Here is an 18,047-nt window from a genome sequence, read left to right on the forward strand (position 1 = left end):
TTAAACATACTTATGGATATTATAATTATGTTCTACAAAGTCTGCTAGGAAATAAAACCCAAAATTCTACACACTGCAGGTTTAAAGGGACACTGTGTAATGTGACATCATCAAGAAAGTTCTAGAAAGTTCTAGAATGCAGCGCTCTCTGGGTAACCCCACCCCTTTTGAATAATAACAGAAGCTACAGTGGCCTTCAAGGACAAGAACAAATCTTAATTCTAAACAATGCACCTGATGACATTCCAAAAACATGGATGCCTCCATACGACTTCCCCGCTCAATGGACAAAATGTAACATTAATATTTGTAATTCTCCGCTCAGGAGGATAATTCAGATTATTGGCAGAGGTGATTTTACACCAATGAGGACATATTTATGAATGAGGATATTGATTTTAGCTAATACATTACTTGAAATGTTACACAGTGTCCCTTTAAGCTCCATTTATACACTGACACTGTACTCAGTCAGAACCCAAAATAAACACAGGTATAAGACACTGATAAAATGTAACTTACAGCTTGCGCTTCTAACTCTTCAACACAAGCGCAGTCCTTGGCTTGAACAGAGGATGTAGTTTTCCTACTGTATGTCAATGTCTATGTCGATAAAGTTTGAAAAAAACCAGCACCCTCCTTTAGCAGCAGTTTTGCATGTTGAAAAAACATGTTTTGTTAGTCATACATTGGAAAAAAAACATATTGCTGCAATAATTGTAAGTTGATACAACAGTGCTGATCATGAGAAAAATGCAAGTTAAACATTTAAAAATATTAAGTATTGATAAAAGTGGTATACAGTAGTAGCATAAACTGGTAAGCAAGTAGCATAAGCAAACCAAGTCGGCACGAAGACAGGTAAGAAAACAATGTAGCCTATAACAAACCAAAACAATATATGAAAGTTTCTCTTTAAAGCAACAATAAAGAATGACTCAAGGTGTGAATAGCCGGTGACATAAACCAAGGCAAGATTTCATTGAGAACATACGGCCAGTGGATAAACCGTATTTTGTCAATGAGGGTCCTGGGCTTCATTCCTGATATAGCTGCTGCTGCAGCAGCCAAGTAGCGTATTCTTGGATGTAAATCTGACAGATGCTGGAGCCATATGCTTCATCCGACTGCCGCGAGAAACCAATACAGGCTTCACTCGAGATAATCAACAAGATGGGATTAAAGGTCCAAGTAAAGCTGTTCTAACTGGATCATTAAGACATGTATTTTTTGTATTTCCAAATAATCATCATTTGACTGATATGTTTTGCAATCACATTTAAGCAATTCAAGCAATACACAATTATTATTATGATCAAAAAAGTTGAAAAAACTTGAATTTCCTTTTTAATGACCATTAGTATTTTAAGTACCTTAGAGTAAAGGACATTATTTAACAACATAGCCACGTTTTTCTTTTATATTAACATGTAAAGCTCTTGTCTGAAAGGTGCATTCATAACTTTGCTTTACTTATAACTTTGGCCACTTGGGGGCAGCAACAAGTTGAAAACACAACTTTTTTATTTGGCTACCTGTTGCCTCTTCACATCCAGCAGCCTCAGAGCAACAGAAGCATTCAGTCAATTAGCTGTCCACCTGATACATGTATATTCAATTCTCACACTCATTTAAGCTGCTGACTTTGTCCTTCTGTTGTTTAGTTGCTTGTCAGGTGATGTACAGTCATTTAACTACAGCTTAGTTTGCAGAAAGCAGCTGTCTGCTGCATGCCAGATACCAGTTTGGGCCAGGTCTGTGTGGAGAGTGCCAACAACACACCTGTCACTAATATCCGACCCATTGGTCTTTTTCATGAATTGAAATGGCTACCTACATTCTATTGAGGCACCACATTTGGTAAAAGCTGTAAGAAAATGTTTGATAAAAACATTTACCTTGTTTATAGCTGACATTCCTTATAAGGTAACAGGTGTTGGCATAACACCTGGAAACCCCAAAAAATATCAGAAATAGAGTGTCTCTGCAGGACTGAAGATAACTGCAGCTGTTTGTCATTATGAGGCAATCATTTCATACTACGCTTATTACGTTTAGATTTTGCCAAACGTAATCTAATGCAAAATCTAGCAGCAACGTTAGCAATGATAGATAGCTCTAGATTGCTGTATTTTCTATGCTATGCTTTTATTACAAAAAAGACAGAATGCGTGTGTCAATGAAGCCTAGAAAGTAAAAGTAAATGGGACAGAAATAAAAGTTCCAGATGTCTACTTAGAAAGCTCATAGAGGGCTTACAGTCATAGACGGATTTAGAGACAAGGTGTAAGTAAATCAGCAAAAGCTTTTGGCCATGCCATTCAGCTCAAGTGAGTTTCTTTAAGCATGTTTTCCTAAAACTTTTCAAATTCCCTTAATCAGTAGGAACCATATGGGTGACCGCTTGCACTTACAAACATAACTTTTACTTAATCGCCTTGCAAAAAAGCAAGAAAAAAGCACAATTCACTCTCTATTTAAAGTTAAAGAAAGTGTTTGAAAGTGGGTTGAGGAGCATCCAGGTTTAGAGTACTGAAGGCCACTGGAGGATACAGAGTTACTATATTCTAGCCAAGTGGGAGGGACAGAGAAAGCATCTGTCACTAAGACTCAGGGCAGCTGGACACCATTCCCCCATGCTGCAAAATCCACAAAATCTTTTACAGGATTTGTTTTTCCATTGCAGATGGTCCTTGGCACATGTAGGCTTACACAGAGCTGCAGGTTCTACATATAAGGGTGCTGTCTGCATTCACTGGGTTTCACCTCAGGCTGTGCACACTGAAGAGAGGGAACTTTAGAGCAGAGACGTCATGGGAAGGCAATACACTATGAGCAGGTCTTTATGAATGCTGCAGCATGGACAGGTAAGAGTTGCATGATCTTATCTGACCTTATTGTAGTTTATTAAGGAATACAATGCACCAATTAAAAGGTATTCCCTAGTATGGCACTGTGATAGTTGCACTATGTAGAGTAGGTGTGATGTGTATCCTACTTTTGCATCAAAGTAATACAAGAAAAAGAGACATATTTGCACCCTATATTTTGCACTTTTAATTAATTTACATGCCATGCCATTCTATTTAAATTAACTGAAATTGGAGAATACATATTGTATATTAGAGAGGTTAGTCATGTTATATTACTGTTTATTTTATTGGAAATAACCTAGATCTAATTGAAAATGAGCAGATTCTTCAGGTTCTCTGTACATTGTCAGGTGTCTAGACAGTGAACACTTCTTCTATATCTGGTAATGTGGAGTGTGAAATGTGAAGTGAAAGTGTTCAATGTTTTAAAGCATCATGTAGTAGTACTACGCACTGGCTGCTCACTAGTCACTGTATTCCACGTTACTGTTTTGAATGGATTATGTACTCTAGCCTGTTACTAAGACGATTTAAACAAGGTACGGGTATTTTCCTCTATGCCATTTTTTTCTTCTAAATGATTTAAACATGAATTTTTATTTTTTCAAATGTAATATAAATAAAATTGTAACGATTTAAAGCAGAGCAACATATTTAAGTCTAAGCACTTATTTATTTTATTTATTTATTTTATCTTTTTGTCTCTATTGTTATGTACAATGCATTATAATGACATGCAATCGATATGCTTGACAACATTATGTTCTGATTGGCAGTGCAATTGATAATGTAAATGTTGCTTCATGCTTTATACATGTTTTTTGGAGTCACAACCACCAGAGGGCAGCATAATACAAGACTGAAAACAGGACAGCCAAAAACACCATGAGAAGGTTGAGAAGGAAAGCTGTTTTAATACAGATACTGATGTTATTTCTCAGGTCAACATATATCATGGTATTTAGAATATACACATTGAAACATACTTCATATTTTTATGAATATACTGTATAGTATCCTGCATACATATTCCACTGGATATCAATAATTGTTGAGCCAAATGTCAAAATGTTTTGTTTGCTCATTTGTACATATTACTTACATAATCAGACGGCCGTTGCAGACCTGCCACGTCCATCGGTTGGAAAGACTCCACATCCTTTCAGCAAACACTGTTAAATGTCAAAGGAGAGGCGTATTGCATAACTCCTTGTGTCCTGGTTTGGTTACATATTCAACAAAATATTAATAAGTTATATATTTCTTTTGACCGACTGTTGAAATAAATAAAGTATATTGTGGTCTTCCCATCTTGGCCCGAACCCAGAGTATGAGTGGCTGCATCACATACATAATGCAAGTTCATCAATAAAATAAAATGAATAAGGAGGTCCTTCCTTTATGCTATATACATTGTTGTACACGTTTCTCAGTTGACAAGATGAACTTTTACCCACATCAAAATCTTTAAACATGCAGCATTGTATTATTGATAATGATAATGATAGTGCTAATTAGATCATGCAGGCTAAATACATATCCATAACTGTATTAAAGTTAAGTCAGTAAACAATAAAGTCATTCAATCATACACATTAAAAGGTGGCAGCGTAATACATCTGTAAAGTGATGTGCATTAACCTGACTGGATGGATTCTGTTTAGTCTTCCTTGACAGAATTAGGTTCCCCACAGGAAATTGTGTGAGGTAAGACCTGTGTGAGGGTTAATGGAACAACAGGGGCTGTGACTTTAATTCCCTGGGCATTGTGGATGCAAGTTCCTGCTGAACTACTTAAATCCAGCTGCCTCTGTTCTTATTGAAACACTTTTTCACAACCCACCTGTATTTAAAGATAATTGGCTTTGAAAACGGCAAGGTCCAAAGGAAGGATTAACATCCCAGCAAACAATTTCAAAGTCCGGGACTATTTGTATAGAATAAATGGTAGGTATTTTAAATTATGTGTACGTTTTGATATGTTTATTCAAAAGACTCCAGTGCCCACTTTGACTTGACTTCAGCATTCACCAATGATTCTTGGTATTCGGAATTTGTGATGTTGAGATTTTAGTATTCCAAAATCTGTCACTTCTAGAAATGCAATTGCTTGATCCAACCACTCCCATTGGAAGCTGGATTGTTGAGACCTTTATGACCAAGGAAAATAAGATTTTTAGTGAGCCACAGCATCTTTAGACTTAAGCCCAGGTCTTCAGCCTCCCATAATAGCTTACTTGTAAGGCTACATAGAAATGTGTCTTTTCGCATACCCGTCTCAAGACACCACACTCCAGAGGGGGTCCTCGCTTAGGGTCAGCCATGTAGCCCCTGGAGTTAGAACTTACCCCCTGGGGTTAAGTGCCTTGCTCAAGGAAGCAATGTAGAGATGATGGGCACTGTAGATGTAATACCAGCCACCACTAGTTCTACGACTAACTCCCATGAACCCTCGAACCCATCGAACCAGCAACCTCATGGTTATTGGTCGTTCCCTCTTTCCTCTAGGCCATCCTACCACTGCATTACAAAACGTATACAAATCATACACAGCCGTTTGATATTGTGTGGACCTTCATGTCCACAACTGTAGCTGTCATCTTCAGCTTTATTGTTGTCATTTTTCTCTGATGTATACATCCAAACAGTCAGTCTAGTGCCCTCTGCTGACCAAACTGTAAATAATCCTTACTGCAGTCGCTACTGTATTTACATGTTTTTCTTTACTGATCATCTTAGAACGGATGGGGCAAGAACTGAAAAACATGTAGCTGATATTGGACAGTGTAAGGTATACAGTATATATGCAAGTTGACTCCCATTATCATAATTATTCATAGAAAATTGAATGTTCTTCTTTTTTTAACTCAATTGACTGAGAGAATACTATTTAAATTAAATGACCTCTTGAGAAGAGGACACCAAATCATAAGTAGAACTCTAGTTGAGTTCACATTAAATATGTTGGCTGTTGTTCTGTTAACTTACAAGGTACCTTTGATGTAACATTCAGCGTTATAGTAGGTAAGTAAGTCTGTCGTAATGGGATCATCATGTGGATTTAAAAGTTATTTAAAGTGCCACGTCTGAACAAGAATGTAGACAATGCTCTTTGTGATACTTAATGTATGAGTGAGGTCAACCAAATTAATATTGGCATAATGTGGGATTTCTTAATTAAAACTACTTAATACCATTTTCACATTATTTGTATTATGTTTTCTGTGACCCTTTTACAGGGTGGACACATGGCCTCAAGTATAAGTTGTGTTACTTTAGAATATATACATTTAGCATTTCCTTTTTCGATAAACATTACAGCATATCATTTCAAGTTAAATAACACCAAAAACTCTCATATTTCAGACCGTCATAGAGATATCTTGAAAATATACCAGCGGTCATCTAGACACATTATTTCCTGTACAGTGTTGTGCTAGTTCACTTAGTTGGAGTGCAAAGGCTACATCTTAGCAAACTAAATTGAATAAATCACTTGGCCCAAGGATTTGAGACTGAATCTGAAGTTACTTTTGCAATTAAAACCAAGCTGACCTTTCAAGAAATTCCCCCCATTTGCTGTACACATTTATAACACACATTTTTGAAAATATTGTCACAGAATGAATACTATCTGGCAGATAGTCCTGTCTCCATGTGTGCACCGATCTTAACAACCCGACTTAACACTTTTGTTACCTAAGGACGGGAGGTGGAAAGAAGAGAGTGTGAGAACAGTTTCTCCCCAGGTTCAGAATCAGAATCCTTTATTGTCATTGTACAGTGTACAATGGAATTGTAGACAACGAAATGTTCTCTTGTCATTCCTGTCATGACACCGCAGGGGTCGAGTCAGACTGACACCTTAAACCTCCCCAAGGGATTTATGCGATTGTGAGTGAAGTGCAGGATTAGGGTTTTGGTGGCGCACAGCAAACAGTGGGTCTCCAGGTCACTGTGTCAGTATATCAGTGAGTCAGTATGCTTTTCTTTTTCACAGAGTAGGTAAGTTATCGGCTTTCCATGCATGGGACCATACTAGTGTCAAAGAGTACACACCTGCATGATAACACTGAACACTGTTCCCATGGTCTAAAACCATTACAAGTGCAGGCACTCACTACTTTACCAGTGTCCTTGAACAAAAGGCCTCTTTTCTTCATGTATACTGGTCGGTGGAGGATTATTTGCTGTTCAAAATTGTAAAAACTAGCTGTGTGATCTTTTGTTTGGTGGGCATGATTTGTATTGATATATATATTTTTTGCAATGAATCTGCAAGTTGCATTGTACTGCTCATTGTGCTGGTTTTCAATTTCATTAACTATTTAACAAATTCATCCTTTGAGCAACTGAGAGTAGACATTGGGGACATTTGATTTAGTGCAGGGATACTCTAGAGAGGTTAATATGTTTTAATGTAGATGGCGTACATTTGTAAGAGTGTCCCCTTACGATATTAAACCATTAGTTGTGATGAAGTTTTTGGCTGCAAAATTCATTACAGCCTAATATCAAACTAATCACATGGCGCTAGTATGATACGCCTAACACCTACGTTTACACTTCATATATTCATGCTTCTCCATTCTTCTGCTTATAGAAGAGTTTCTGCTAGATGTAAGATGTTAAGGTATTGATCCACTTCAATTTCCACACTTTTGAAGACTCCTGAATAATACTATTTCACATACTTGGTGTAATTTTATGGATAAGAAAATTGGTGACTTGTAGCCTATGTGATTCATACCAATGGAATAAACCTAGAGTCTTTTTACTGTTTTAGCGATCTAAGCAAACACTAACCTTGAAATATTGGCCAGGGATTTGTAAACAGACAACCTGTAAAACCTCAAAAAACATTTTTTGTGCCAGAATAACCATAGTCCATTTTGGGGGAGGGGGGGTGGGGGGTAACATCAGCACCGCTGTTGGCTGTGGAGGGGGAGTTGTCAAATTCTGGCAGGACAGGACGGGACATTATGTTATAACCTGCAGTTTTTGAAAGTGCAAGTCAGGGGTTTTGTCAATTGAGGACATTCACCGATAGATGGTTTTAAATTGTGTAGCTTTGGTTTAAGTAAACTCAAATTTGTGTATCGTATTCATATTGTCTGCATAGAAACCTTTATGGGTCATTGTGCAATCATGGTTCACCATTTAATGGTGTGTGCTTGTGTGCTATACTGTATTAATATAGTTTAATGAAATAAAAATAAAGAAACAACAGAACACACCTCTCAAATTTAGTTCCTTTTTGCAGTTAATAAACCAAGAGGAAACATATGTTATTGATTCTTAGACAATTCGATTATTTACTTATACATTATTGTCTTAGCTGTAGATTGCGATCAATGCGAGGTGCAAATGTATGATGTGAAAATGAGTGACAACCTGCCAAGAGAATGTGACAATGTTTACTCTTCAAACACAGACAGTCCATAAAGCCACTTCCACTATTTGTATGAGCAAACATGCCCTTTGCCTTACTGGGAGTGCCAATGTCATTACATTGCAGGTAACTTGATTCTCATTCTGTACATCATCAACTTTTATTATTAGTCTCAAGGTCCATTTAAAAACATACAATACAAGAAATAGACAACACACACATAAATAAGAATAAAAACATACCGACCAATTATAAAAGGCACTTATACCAATGCCTCCAAAGGTATGACTGGTAGCGTACTGCGCTATAACTTGGGTTTGACAGCAGCATTATGATTTCATTATTAGAGTCATTCAAGCGACAGATAAAACGATACATAAGGTTCCTCAATAAAGCTTGTAAGGTGTTAACTCGTACAAGTACAATTGGAAAACTGATTTTTAGAGCCGGCCGTACAATGGATCTTCATACACAATCCATTTGTTAAAAGCCGGGTTTGGAAGATTTTTTTAAAATCAAACCATTACCAGTCATACCTTATATATACAGCAACGGCTGATAAGGCGAGACACTGCTGACACTAGAAAATGTACAGAAGTTTGTCCAATTTCGCTCCCATATTATGTCTTCTTTCATTTCATTCATTTATTTATTACGGCTCACGGCCATAGCACATGGCATGGAGCACACAATTCAACTGAAATCATTACAAAACAAAACAATGGTGCACGGCAAGGAAAAACAAAACAAAACAAAACAAAAACAGCACTTAAACAATGGCAAAACATTTCTCAAAAAGGCACCTGTTTTAACAATAACCCCTGGCCTACTTGCCCTCAAAAGCGAAATCAATTTGGTCATGGATGGAAAATAAACATAATAATTTGGCAGGTACTTTTTTCTAAAATACATTACATCCACATTTTTACACTCAAAAAGTACATGGTATTCATCTCCAACACAATTAGAATCACAAAGGTTGCATATTCTTTGATTTCTTTCCAGCCCTTTGTATCTTCCTGTGACTTTAGGTATGCGAGTGTTATTGGTTCTAAAATTGCAGATAGCCTGTCTGGACTTTTGATTTTCATACAACAGATATTTTTCTAGTTTTAACTCTTGTTTAAATTCTATGTATAAGTCACAGGAAGTCATGCTTGTAAGCTCGCTCTGCCATTTCTGAATGAATTGATCTTTCAACCTCCGCTCAACAGTTCTTTTCAGCCAGTTAATGTTGTTGTACTTTTGTGTTATCCAGATGTATGACAACCCGCAGTCATCCAGTATCTGTTTCACCTGTGATACCCAGGGTGATGCATACACACCGCTGCTATGCAGGCTGTGTAGCTGATTGTACATGATTTTACTAAGTTTACTGTCTTTACTTTCTAACAGTCTCCCCCAATAACCAATTATTCTTTTTTTAACTGTAACACAGAGTGGGTACCGTCCAAGTTCCCCATACACCATATTACTGCAGGTTGTCATTTTTACTTTTAAGATGTACTTTAGAAATTTGAGATGTAGTTTTTCTAACAGATGTAGTTTTTCAAACCCCCACACTTCACATGCATACAACATAACTGGAGTAACCAACTTGTCAAAAAGGTCCAGAGTGACATCTACAGCAAGCTGAAGCTTTCTGCATTTGTTGCGTAAAGCAAACATTGCGCGCAATGCTTGCTTATGCAGTTCCTCAATAGCGGTTTTAAATGAGCCATTGTAACTCATGATGACACCAAGATATCTAAAACAATGTACAGTCTCTAGACTTTGACCATTGCACACAAACTGTAGTTTACTAGTATCCGCTCTCCTAAATCCAAAAACTGTAACTTTAGTTTTATCGCTATTAACTTTTAGTTTCCATTTCTCACAGAAGTCACACATATGATTTATAGCTTTCTGTAACCCTCTCTTAGTTGTAGACAAGATAATAGTATTGTCAGCGTACATCAGTGCCATTAGTTGTATAAAATTGTCTAACACAGCATCATCAAAAGTAATGGGCTCACAACCTTTTTGTAATAGATAATCCTCTAAGTCGTTAATGAAGAGGGCAAACAGCAGTGGTGATAAGTTTTCACCCTGTCTAACTCCTGTTAAACTTGCAAAAAACTCAGATTTAGCACCATTAACATATACACATGATTTTATATTTTTATACATATTGATAAGTACATTGAGGAATTTACCCTGAATACCTATTTGTAAGAGCTTATGCCAGAGTGCATCTCTCCAGACTGTGTCAAATGCCTTACTGTAATCAATGAAACAGCAAAATAAACTTTTCTTTTTAAAGCAGTACAAATCAATAATTTGTTTTAGTAAAAATATATGATCAACGGTCGAGTAGTTCTTTCTGAATCCTGCCTGGTTCTCCTTCAGGATAGAATTCTCTTCACAAAATGTACATAGCCTTTCATTCAATACATTTGTAAATAATTTACCTAGACAACTCAAAAGTGTGATTCCTCTATAATTATCACAGACGCCCATATCCCCTTTCTTTTTATATATGGGCACGATTAGACCAAGCACCCAGTCCTCGGGAATAACACCTGAGTCCAAGATCTTATTAAACAAGAGGACATATAAAGGCATAAAAATAGTTGAGGTGCTTTTAATATATTCGTTCAGCACTGTATCTATGCCTGCAGCTTTTCCTGGTTTTAATTTTCGAATAGCCTCATTAATTTCTTGCTCTGTGAAAGACACATTCAGAACACTACTGTCTATTAAATGTCCGTCACTTTCAAGTTCTTGGAGCTCATCTGTAGGTGTATCCCCATCAGATACGTTTTTAAAGTGCTCATGGAATTCCTCAGCTGAAATTGGACAAACGCTTTTGATTTTGCTAGAATCATTCAGCTTCTTCCAGTAAAGCTTTGGATTCTCAGATTTCATGCTCATTAACTCGTCACTGAGTTTCTTCCTATGGGCCCTCTGAGCTTTGTGCAACACTCTCCTATACTCTTTACTTTTTTCCCTTAAACATTCAGCATTAGCCACACTTCTATGCTTCTCAAGCATTCTTTTAACTTTCCTATATTCTTGTCTTTTTTCTCTACACTCACGGTTAAACCATGCTGCTTTTTTACCAGGTTTAAGGTTTTTTTTCTGCTTTTGTGTTTTTGGGAATGTAGTCATCGCACTTTTTGTCATAATATCACAAACACACTTCGTTATTTCATTTACTGACATGCTGTCTACATTACACAACAGATTATTGACCTTGTCAAAGTCTATGTTTGTTGTAAACTCAATTTCTTTTTCTTTCTCCCATTTACCAATTCTTTTTTCAGCTATTGTATCTGTGAGCCTTGGCTGGTCCCTTACTGGTGTATTTGCCCTGCAATATTCCCCTCCCTGATTTACCTCCAAGATAACTTCGACAAGGCAGTGCTTATCAGAAAATAAGGGGTCAAAAGAATGTACACATAATTGTTTTACCTTGCTTAAAACAAATGGCACCCCTATCATGTAATCAATTACACTATTGTCAACAGTTGTTGCATTACCAATGTGTTTGTCATCACCACATCTACCATTTAATATACACATTGAAAGATTTTTACACATTTCTAGCAGTGCTTTACCATAATTGCCAAAATCTATATGTTTATCAAGGGATTTTCTTTTTAGTGGTATATTAAACATTTCTAATTGCTCCACTGTGCTTAATTCACATCCAATATTTACATCGGGACTCTTGCCATCACTCTCTATTGGGCATACATCAAAATCATCTCTTTCTTGGGTATGGGCATTCATATCACCACAGATTAGAACGTGGTGATTTTCAATACCGATGTCAAGAATAATCTGTGCTAATTCATCAAACATTCCCACATTGGAGTATCTGGTGTTATAAGGAGGAATGTAGACTGACAGGATAAACAGGTCTTTATCATAATCCAGCAAATTTCTATTTATTTTAAGGCATACACATAAATCACTTTGTATAGTTTTTTGCACACACGCTTTTGCAATTGTCTTACTCACGGCAAGTATCACTCCTCCTGACCGCCAGTTTGTCAACCTATGTCGGTTGCTGATAAACATTTGGAAACCTATATCTTTAAATTTTTCAAGCAGGTCAGGTGAATCTATATCGTCTGTTTTTGTCTCGCTGAAACAGAGGACATCATATTTTTTACAGGTTTCAATAAAGTCAGGGGTCTCTATTTTAGATCTTATTCCACATACATTCAGAGTACATATCCTCAGCCCACAGTGTAATGTTGCTCTCTCATTGCATCTCATACTTGCATAAGTAAAAAGTCCAAAATGTGCATTTAGTTGTTTATTTAACTAAACCTTGTCTTTTTGCATCTGTATATTTCTCCCATCTTTAATTAGCATGTTTTTCAATACTCACTAACTTTAAACCTCTTAAGCACTTACACTACAATCAACTTAACTTTCCATAATCATTCTTAGCACAATTCTGAAGGTTATAACAGATTAACTTGTTAATGTCTTGTTAACTGATTTATAATACATTTTGTTCTTAAACAAATGCAGAAAATCAATTTTTATGACCTGCACATTATTTATATATATACATATATAAAAAAAGGCTGCATTCAAAATCTGACCCTTGTATGCTGTAAAAATGAAATACATTTCAACTCTGGAATTATCCAACATCTAGATTATAGGTTTTTAAAAATAATTAAATGTGTGCTTAATTAGTTAGAAGGCGCCAAATATAGACATTTATTCAAAACAAATGTTTAAATTGTATTTTTTTTGCATATGGAATGAACTGGCAAAGCTTCATGATGCTATAATGTTTACCCTATTCACCTGCAGTGTCTTGCCTTAAGAGAAAATGGAAAGGAAGAACAATTTATGTTTACAGCTGTGTTGGTGTTTACTTTCTTTCTTCTTCTATGGTCTGTTTATGTCATTTAAATATTTTATAAAATATATATCATCCTTTCTGTTCTAAGGTGCAGTGCGTTTTCACTGTGACTGAAAAGCAGAATTACAATGATTACATTTTTTTTGTGGAAACACCTTAGTTGATTTAAAATATTTATTCAATCATTCAAAAAAATATACTTTATCTGCAATCATATCTTTTTAGCACATTAAGACAAACCACTTTAAATTCATTTTCCATTACAAATGATTCATAATGTATAAAATACATTATGATAAAACAATCATTGTAACTTTAAATTGACACAAAATTCAAATCCTGGCTCTGTTTCCACCAGTTACAGTATGCAGAAATTATTTTATGATCTGTGTGCTCTGCAAACACACTCAATAACATACATTTAAACACAACTAGAGCTTAAGAAAATATGCTCATTGACATTTGCTTTCATTGGGCCTATTTGTATGTTCTAGCTAATGCACAGTTACAAGTAGTACATCCTCAAGCAAAATTTGTTATAAATACAGTAGGGTGATAAAGTGCATGGCACGGTGGCACCTCAATGTCACACTGAGTCTTGTGACAAGAGGTGCTTACGTAAATAAAATAAAATAATAAACAATCACCTTGAGCATTACAATGGTTTAACACACATTTGAACTCAGAAAGATAAAACAGAGGAAGTTGCAGAGTGAGGTGAAACAAGTTCATGAGCTATTTGGACAAAAATGTCCAAAATGTTATTAAAATAAAATAATTGTTCTTATAATCTTTAGACCAGAAAATGTGAAACGGGTCCTTACAGCCACACGGTTCACCAACGTAGTGAGACATCATCCAGAAATTATAAACAACATTTTAACTTTTACACTGTTTGAGTGAACAAAGGCAAGACGTAGACATGGCCGGCTCAAATCTGTACCATTGGATGTCTTTGGCACTGGCATGGTAATGTTTTTGTAGTTGGTACACTTATAAGAAGTTATTGTATATACTGTAAGAAGTTATTGCACTATATAATTATTTTTTAAATGAAATGAAACAAGGCCTGTGCTGACATATGCTAGTCTTTAACTTGGCAACAATGCTGCCAATTTCGAAATTTGAAAACCTCATGAAAAGTTTTTCCATGAGTTTAGTGCTATGCATTGAGTACGACCTCTGTATTGTGTTGCATTGAGGGACAATAGTGCCCATCAATTAGTTTCAGTATGGATGCATTTCAAATAAACTTAACGTGGTAATTTTCCCAGTAGCGACATAGTGCCGTAAGTACTCAAAACAAAGTAAGAATGATACATTATGCTATTGGTAAGGGATTTTTTCAAACACCCCCCCTCCCCCTTCAATAATTACTCAATTACCAGGCTCGAAAGCATTTTTAATTCACCCCAGACATTTTGAGACTATTCAAATGCCAACGTGCATTAGCACATGCTCATTGACCCACCTGCCTCACAGACCTTCACATCTACTGACACTGAAGCAATAGCTAAATGTTTGCTCACGCTGAGAAATGACCTTGGGTTCATATGCTGCCAGAGCCATATTGCCCAACTGATTAGCCCGACTTGTGTAAATAATACAGTGGAGAATGATGCTGATGAAGCATAATGCAACCTGCATTCAGCATCGGCTGTATTTGAAACAGAATTAGCCTTTTCAAACTGTTTAATGGTCAGTCTTTTCTTGCACTCTGATAAAAACCTATATGTGGATGTGTTATCATCAGAATACAAATTTAAATCCATTTTAATATTGTGTCAAAGGCACATGTAAAAAAAAGACTGCATTAGTAAGTCATTTGAAAATAAACTAGTGATCTACTCAATGGATTCTCTTTGGTATTCAGAACAATATGGCTTGATGCCAAACGTATAAGTTGCACTTTCTTATCACGATAATGAAGAAGGCACTCTCCTATTCAAGGATCTCTTTCATTGGTTAAAAGCCTTGCTTTGAAATGGCAACATAGAAAATAGTGAAAATAGAACAATTCTGTGAAATAGTATTAAAAGTAAATAGTATAAAAGTCTTTAGAGTATATAGAATACCCACATAATTCTAGGAAGTTTTCTGTTTTTAAAACAGATCTATTTTAAATATAACATGTCTTTCATACGGGGCCCTTCATGTGCACCCACAGGACTCCACTATCATATCAGGGACGTCCGATTTGATAATGTTGTGTTGAGGGTCGAAGTAGACCATGGAGAGTGGCCGGCGCTCGGTGGGAACGCAGCACGAAGATGCGGCCGTGTTCACGCCGTTGACTTTCAGCTGGCTGAAGACGGTGGCGTGGAACGAGGACGCTATACCCGGGGAGCCAGCCAGGTGCTGGGGACACATGCCCATGCAGTAGTTCATGTGGTAGCCTTCGGGTGCAATGATCCAGTCGTCCCACTGGATATCCTTGAACTTGAGGTAGAAGTCTCTCTTGCAGCACACTGTCACATCATCGCCACAACGCAACGAGCGCTTCCTGAGCAAGTGTTTGGAGGGGTCCTCGCGGAGACGCACCTGGTTGACCATGAAGGGCTGGTAGGGGGTGTCAGAGGAGCCGTCTAGCGAGCAAAGGTTCTTGCCGTCCTCATCACAGCTGACCTCCAGGTGAAGCTGGTGCCGGCCCCCATCCAGGAAGCTCTGCAGGGTGCGGCTGATGGGGAAGGTGTGCCAGTTTCCCTCTCGGACCTCCAGCATTTTCTCTATCACCAGGGTGCCGTTAGACCCTGACACGTCCCCATCTGCAGAGAGGTAAACCCGGGCAGGGATGCGGGCGTCTCTGGAGGCGTCTGCCGTGGAGCGGGCGTAGATCCACAGTGAAGACTGGAGGACCTGAAGGCTCTGGCCACGTTCCTGCACAAACTGGAAGGTAAGACTGAGGCTGGACGTGTCACTACGCTCTGAAGCATCTATGGATCAATGAGAGTTGAAGAACAACACAGACTGTTACTATTTTAGTCATTTAAGAAACTGCCACACACACACATGCAGGGGAAGTCATTTTAAAGCATGCTTGTAAAGCTGCAGATTCATGTGAAACTAAAGTCAATCTATGTCAACTTGTTTAGTATGTTGGTTGACCCAGAATATAGGCTCGCAATGAGCCCTGCAGACATATTATAATTATAATTAAATCTAAAAACTGTTGAAAGATAATACAATCCTGAACTTACTTCAAACAATATTTAATAAACAGTATAACAAACACAGAAACCCAGCGTCAACGTGTGTATTTTACGCACTGTCGTGCGTAAAGCGCACCCAGAGATGCGCACATGTGTTTTAATGTCACAAGATGGAAAACTGCTTTAGAGTGTAAAGGTTAAAAAACTTACCTATATCTGCAAAGCTCACTACTTCATAGCCTTGATCTTTGATGGGTAAACTGTTTTCTAGTTCAAGAGTACCATCTTGTCTGACGCGCCCCGAGTGCAGTTTGCGCAGCGCAGTGAGAAGCGTCGCCCTGGGCACCGTCTGAGTGATGTTTGGTCTCTCTTTCAGGTGCAATTTGTCCAAAAGTTGCTGCATGGCGAATTCTGTCATCAGCTTGTTTTGTGCGTCTTTGTCCATCGCCGGCGAGCCACAGGACGCGCAGGCCGGAGAGCCGCTGACACAGAGACTCTTCATCAACAAGGGAGCTAAAAACAAAGACGCTCGGAATGCAAAAGACAGCGTCCTACTCGATTCTGGAGAGGATAAATACATGTTTTTCTTCTTTGGTCTTCGTGCGTAAAATAACAAATAAAGATCTTCAAATCCCTTTCCCCGAGTTGTACTATGAAAGTCACAAGTTTCCCAAATGTTGTCAGAGGTCCTAGTTGGCAGCTGGACACCGTGGAGACAGGATTTGAGAGAAATGAGTGGCGTTTCGTCCTCATGATGGTTAAGATATCTGCGGTAATCCCCCAAAACTGGTGACACGTTGGAGGGACGCACCAATGAGCGCATCGGGACACAGAGGAAATTACTGGCAAAGCATCTGTCTGACCTGTTCAACACACGCGCTCACGCAGCACACGCGTCCACGCCATGGTCCACGCTGACTCACACTATCACTGACACGGCAAGAGGGGACCATTAGCGGCACAAATAATCAATCAAACTTCTGTCAATGACACACCTGGTACAGGAGCTCGCTCGCTGCGTTGCTTTAAAACGAAATGTTGAGGAAGAACTGGATATAATATGGCCTCAATGACTATATTTTTATTAGGCCTACAGCAGGTAGCCTAGTTGTCTGTGCATCGCCGTCCTCTCCTGGACAACAGAGCATGCCGTCACTCACTCGATCAAAGTTCTTTCCGTGCCCTTTAACACAGTCACAGAATACGGGCCACATAGCCACCAACTAATTAATTTATTATTATATGCAGCACATTATCTGAAACAGATTACATCATGTGGCATTTAATTTTTGTGCAAAAATGCCCCGTGTGTGTGTGTGTGTGTGTGTGTGTGTGTGTGTGTGTGTGTGTGTGTGTGTGTGTGTGTGTGTGTGTGAAAAAAGGAGAGTGTGGTAAATAATGACTCTGTCACTCCATTGCCAACTCATATATTTTGGCTGTTTGGTTTCTCACAGCAAGAAACGAATCTGAAATAGACCAGTTCACCAAAATGCACAGCTTTTGATGGGCTTAATCTGGCTTTATAGCACCGTGAATCTGGTGAAATCGCATTGCCCGAGAGTATCTGGACAGATATTGAAACAAATTGTGTAGTGTGAACCTGCAGACTATAAAGTTCAGACTAGGCTACATGATAAGGACAGAGGGTTTCATAATATAGCCTATGGACTGTGACGCCTAACCGTAGATTTAGATACATATTAGTTAGTTTATAAATATATCCATGGAAAATGAAAAGCTGAAAACACATACGTAATGTAGGC

General features: G+C 37.8%; 1 protein-coding gene across 1 annotated transcript; it reads right to left on the reverse strand.

The window, feature by feature from the left end:
• Positions 1 to 15,286: 15,286 nt before the first annotated feature.
• On the reverse strand, positions 15,287 to 16,864 carry LOC307249268 (inhibin beta B chain; the record flags this gene model as incomplete). Its single annotated transcript, XM_080025912.1, has 2 exons — positions 15,287 to 16,059; positions 16,495 to 16,864. 2 exons carry the CDS (start codon positions 16,862 to 16,864, stop codon positions 15,287 to 15,289), a joined length of 1,143 nt encoding a protein of 380 aa, XP_079882038.1.
• Between the last annotated feature and the right edge of the window lie 1,183 nt (positions 16,865 to 18,047).

Source organism: Ammodytes marinus (genome assembly GCF_949987685.1).
Source record: "Ammodytes marinus genome assembly, chromosome: 4".
Classification (NCBI taxonomy): Eukaryota; Metazoa; Chordata; class Actinopteri; order Uranoscopiformes; family Ammodytidae; genus Ammodytes; species Ammodytes marinus.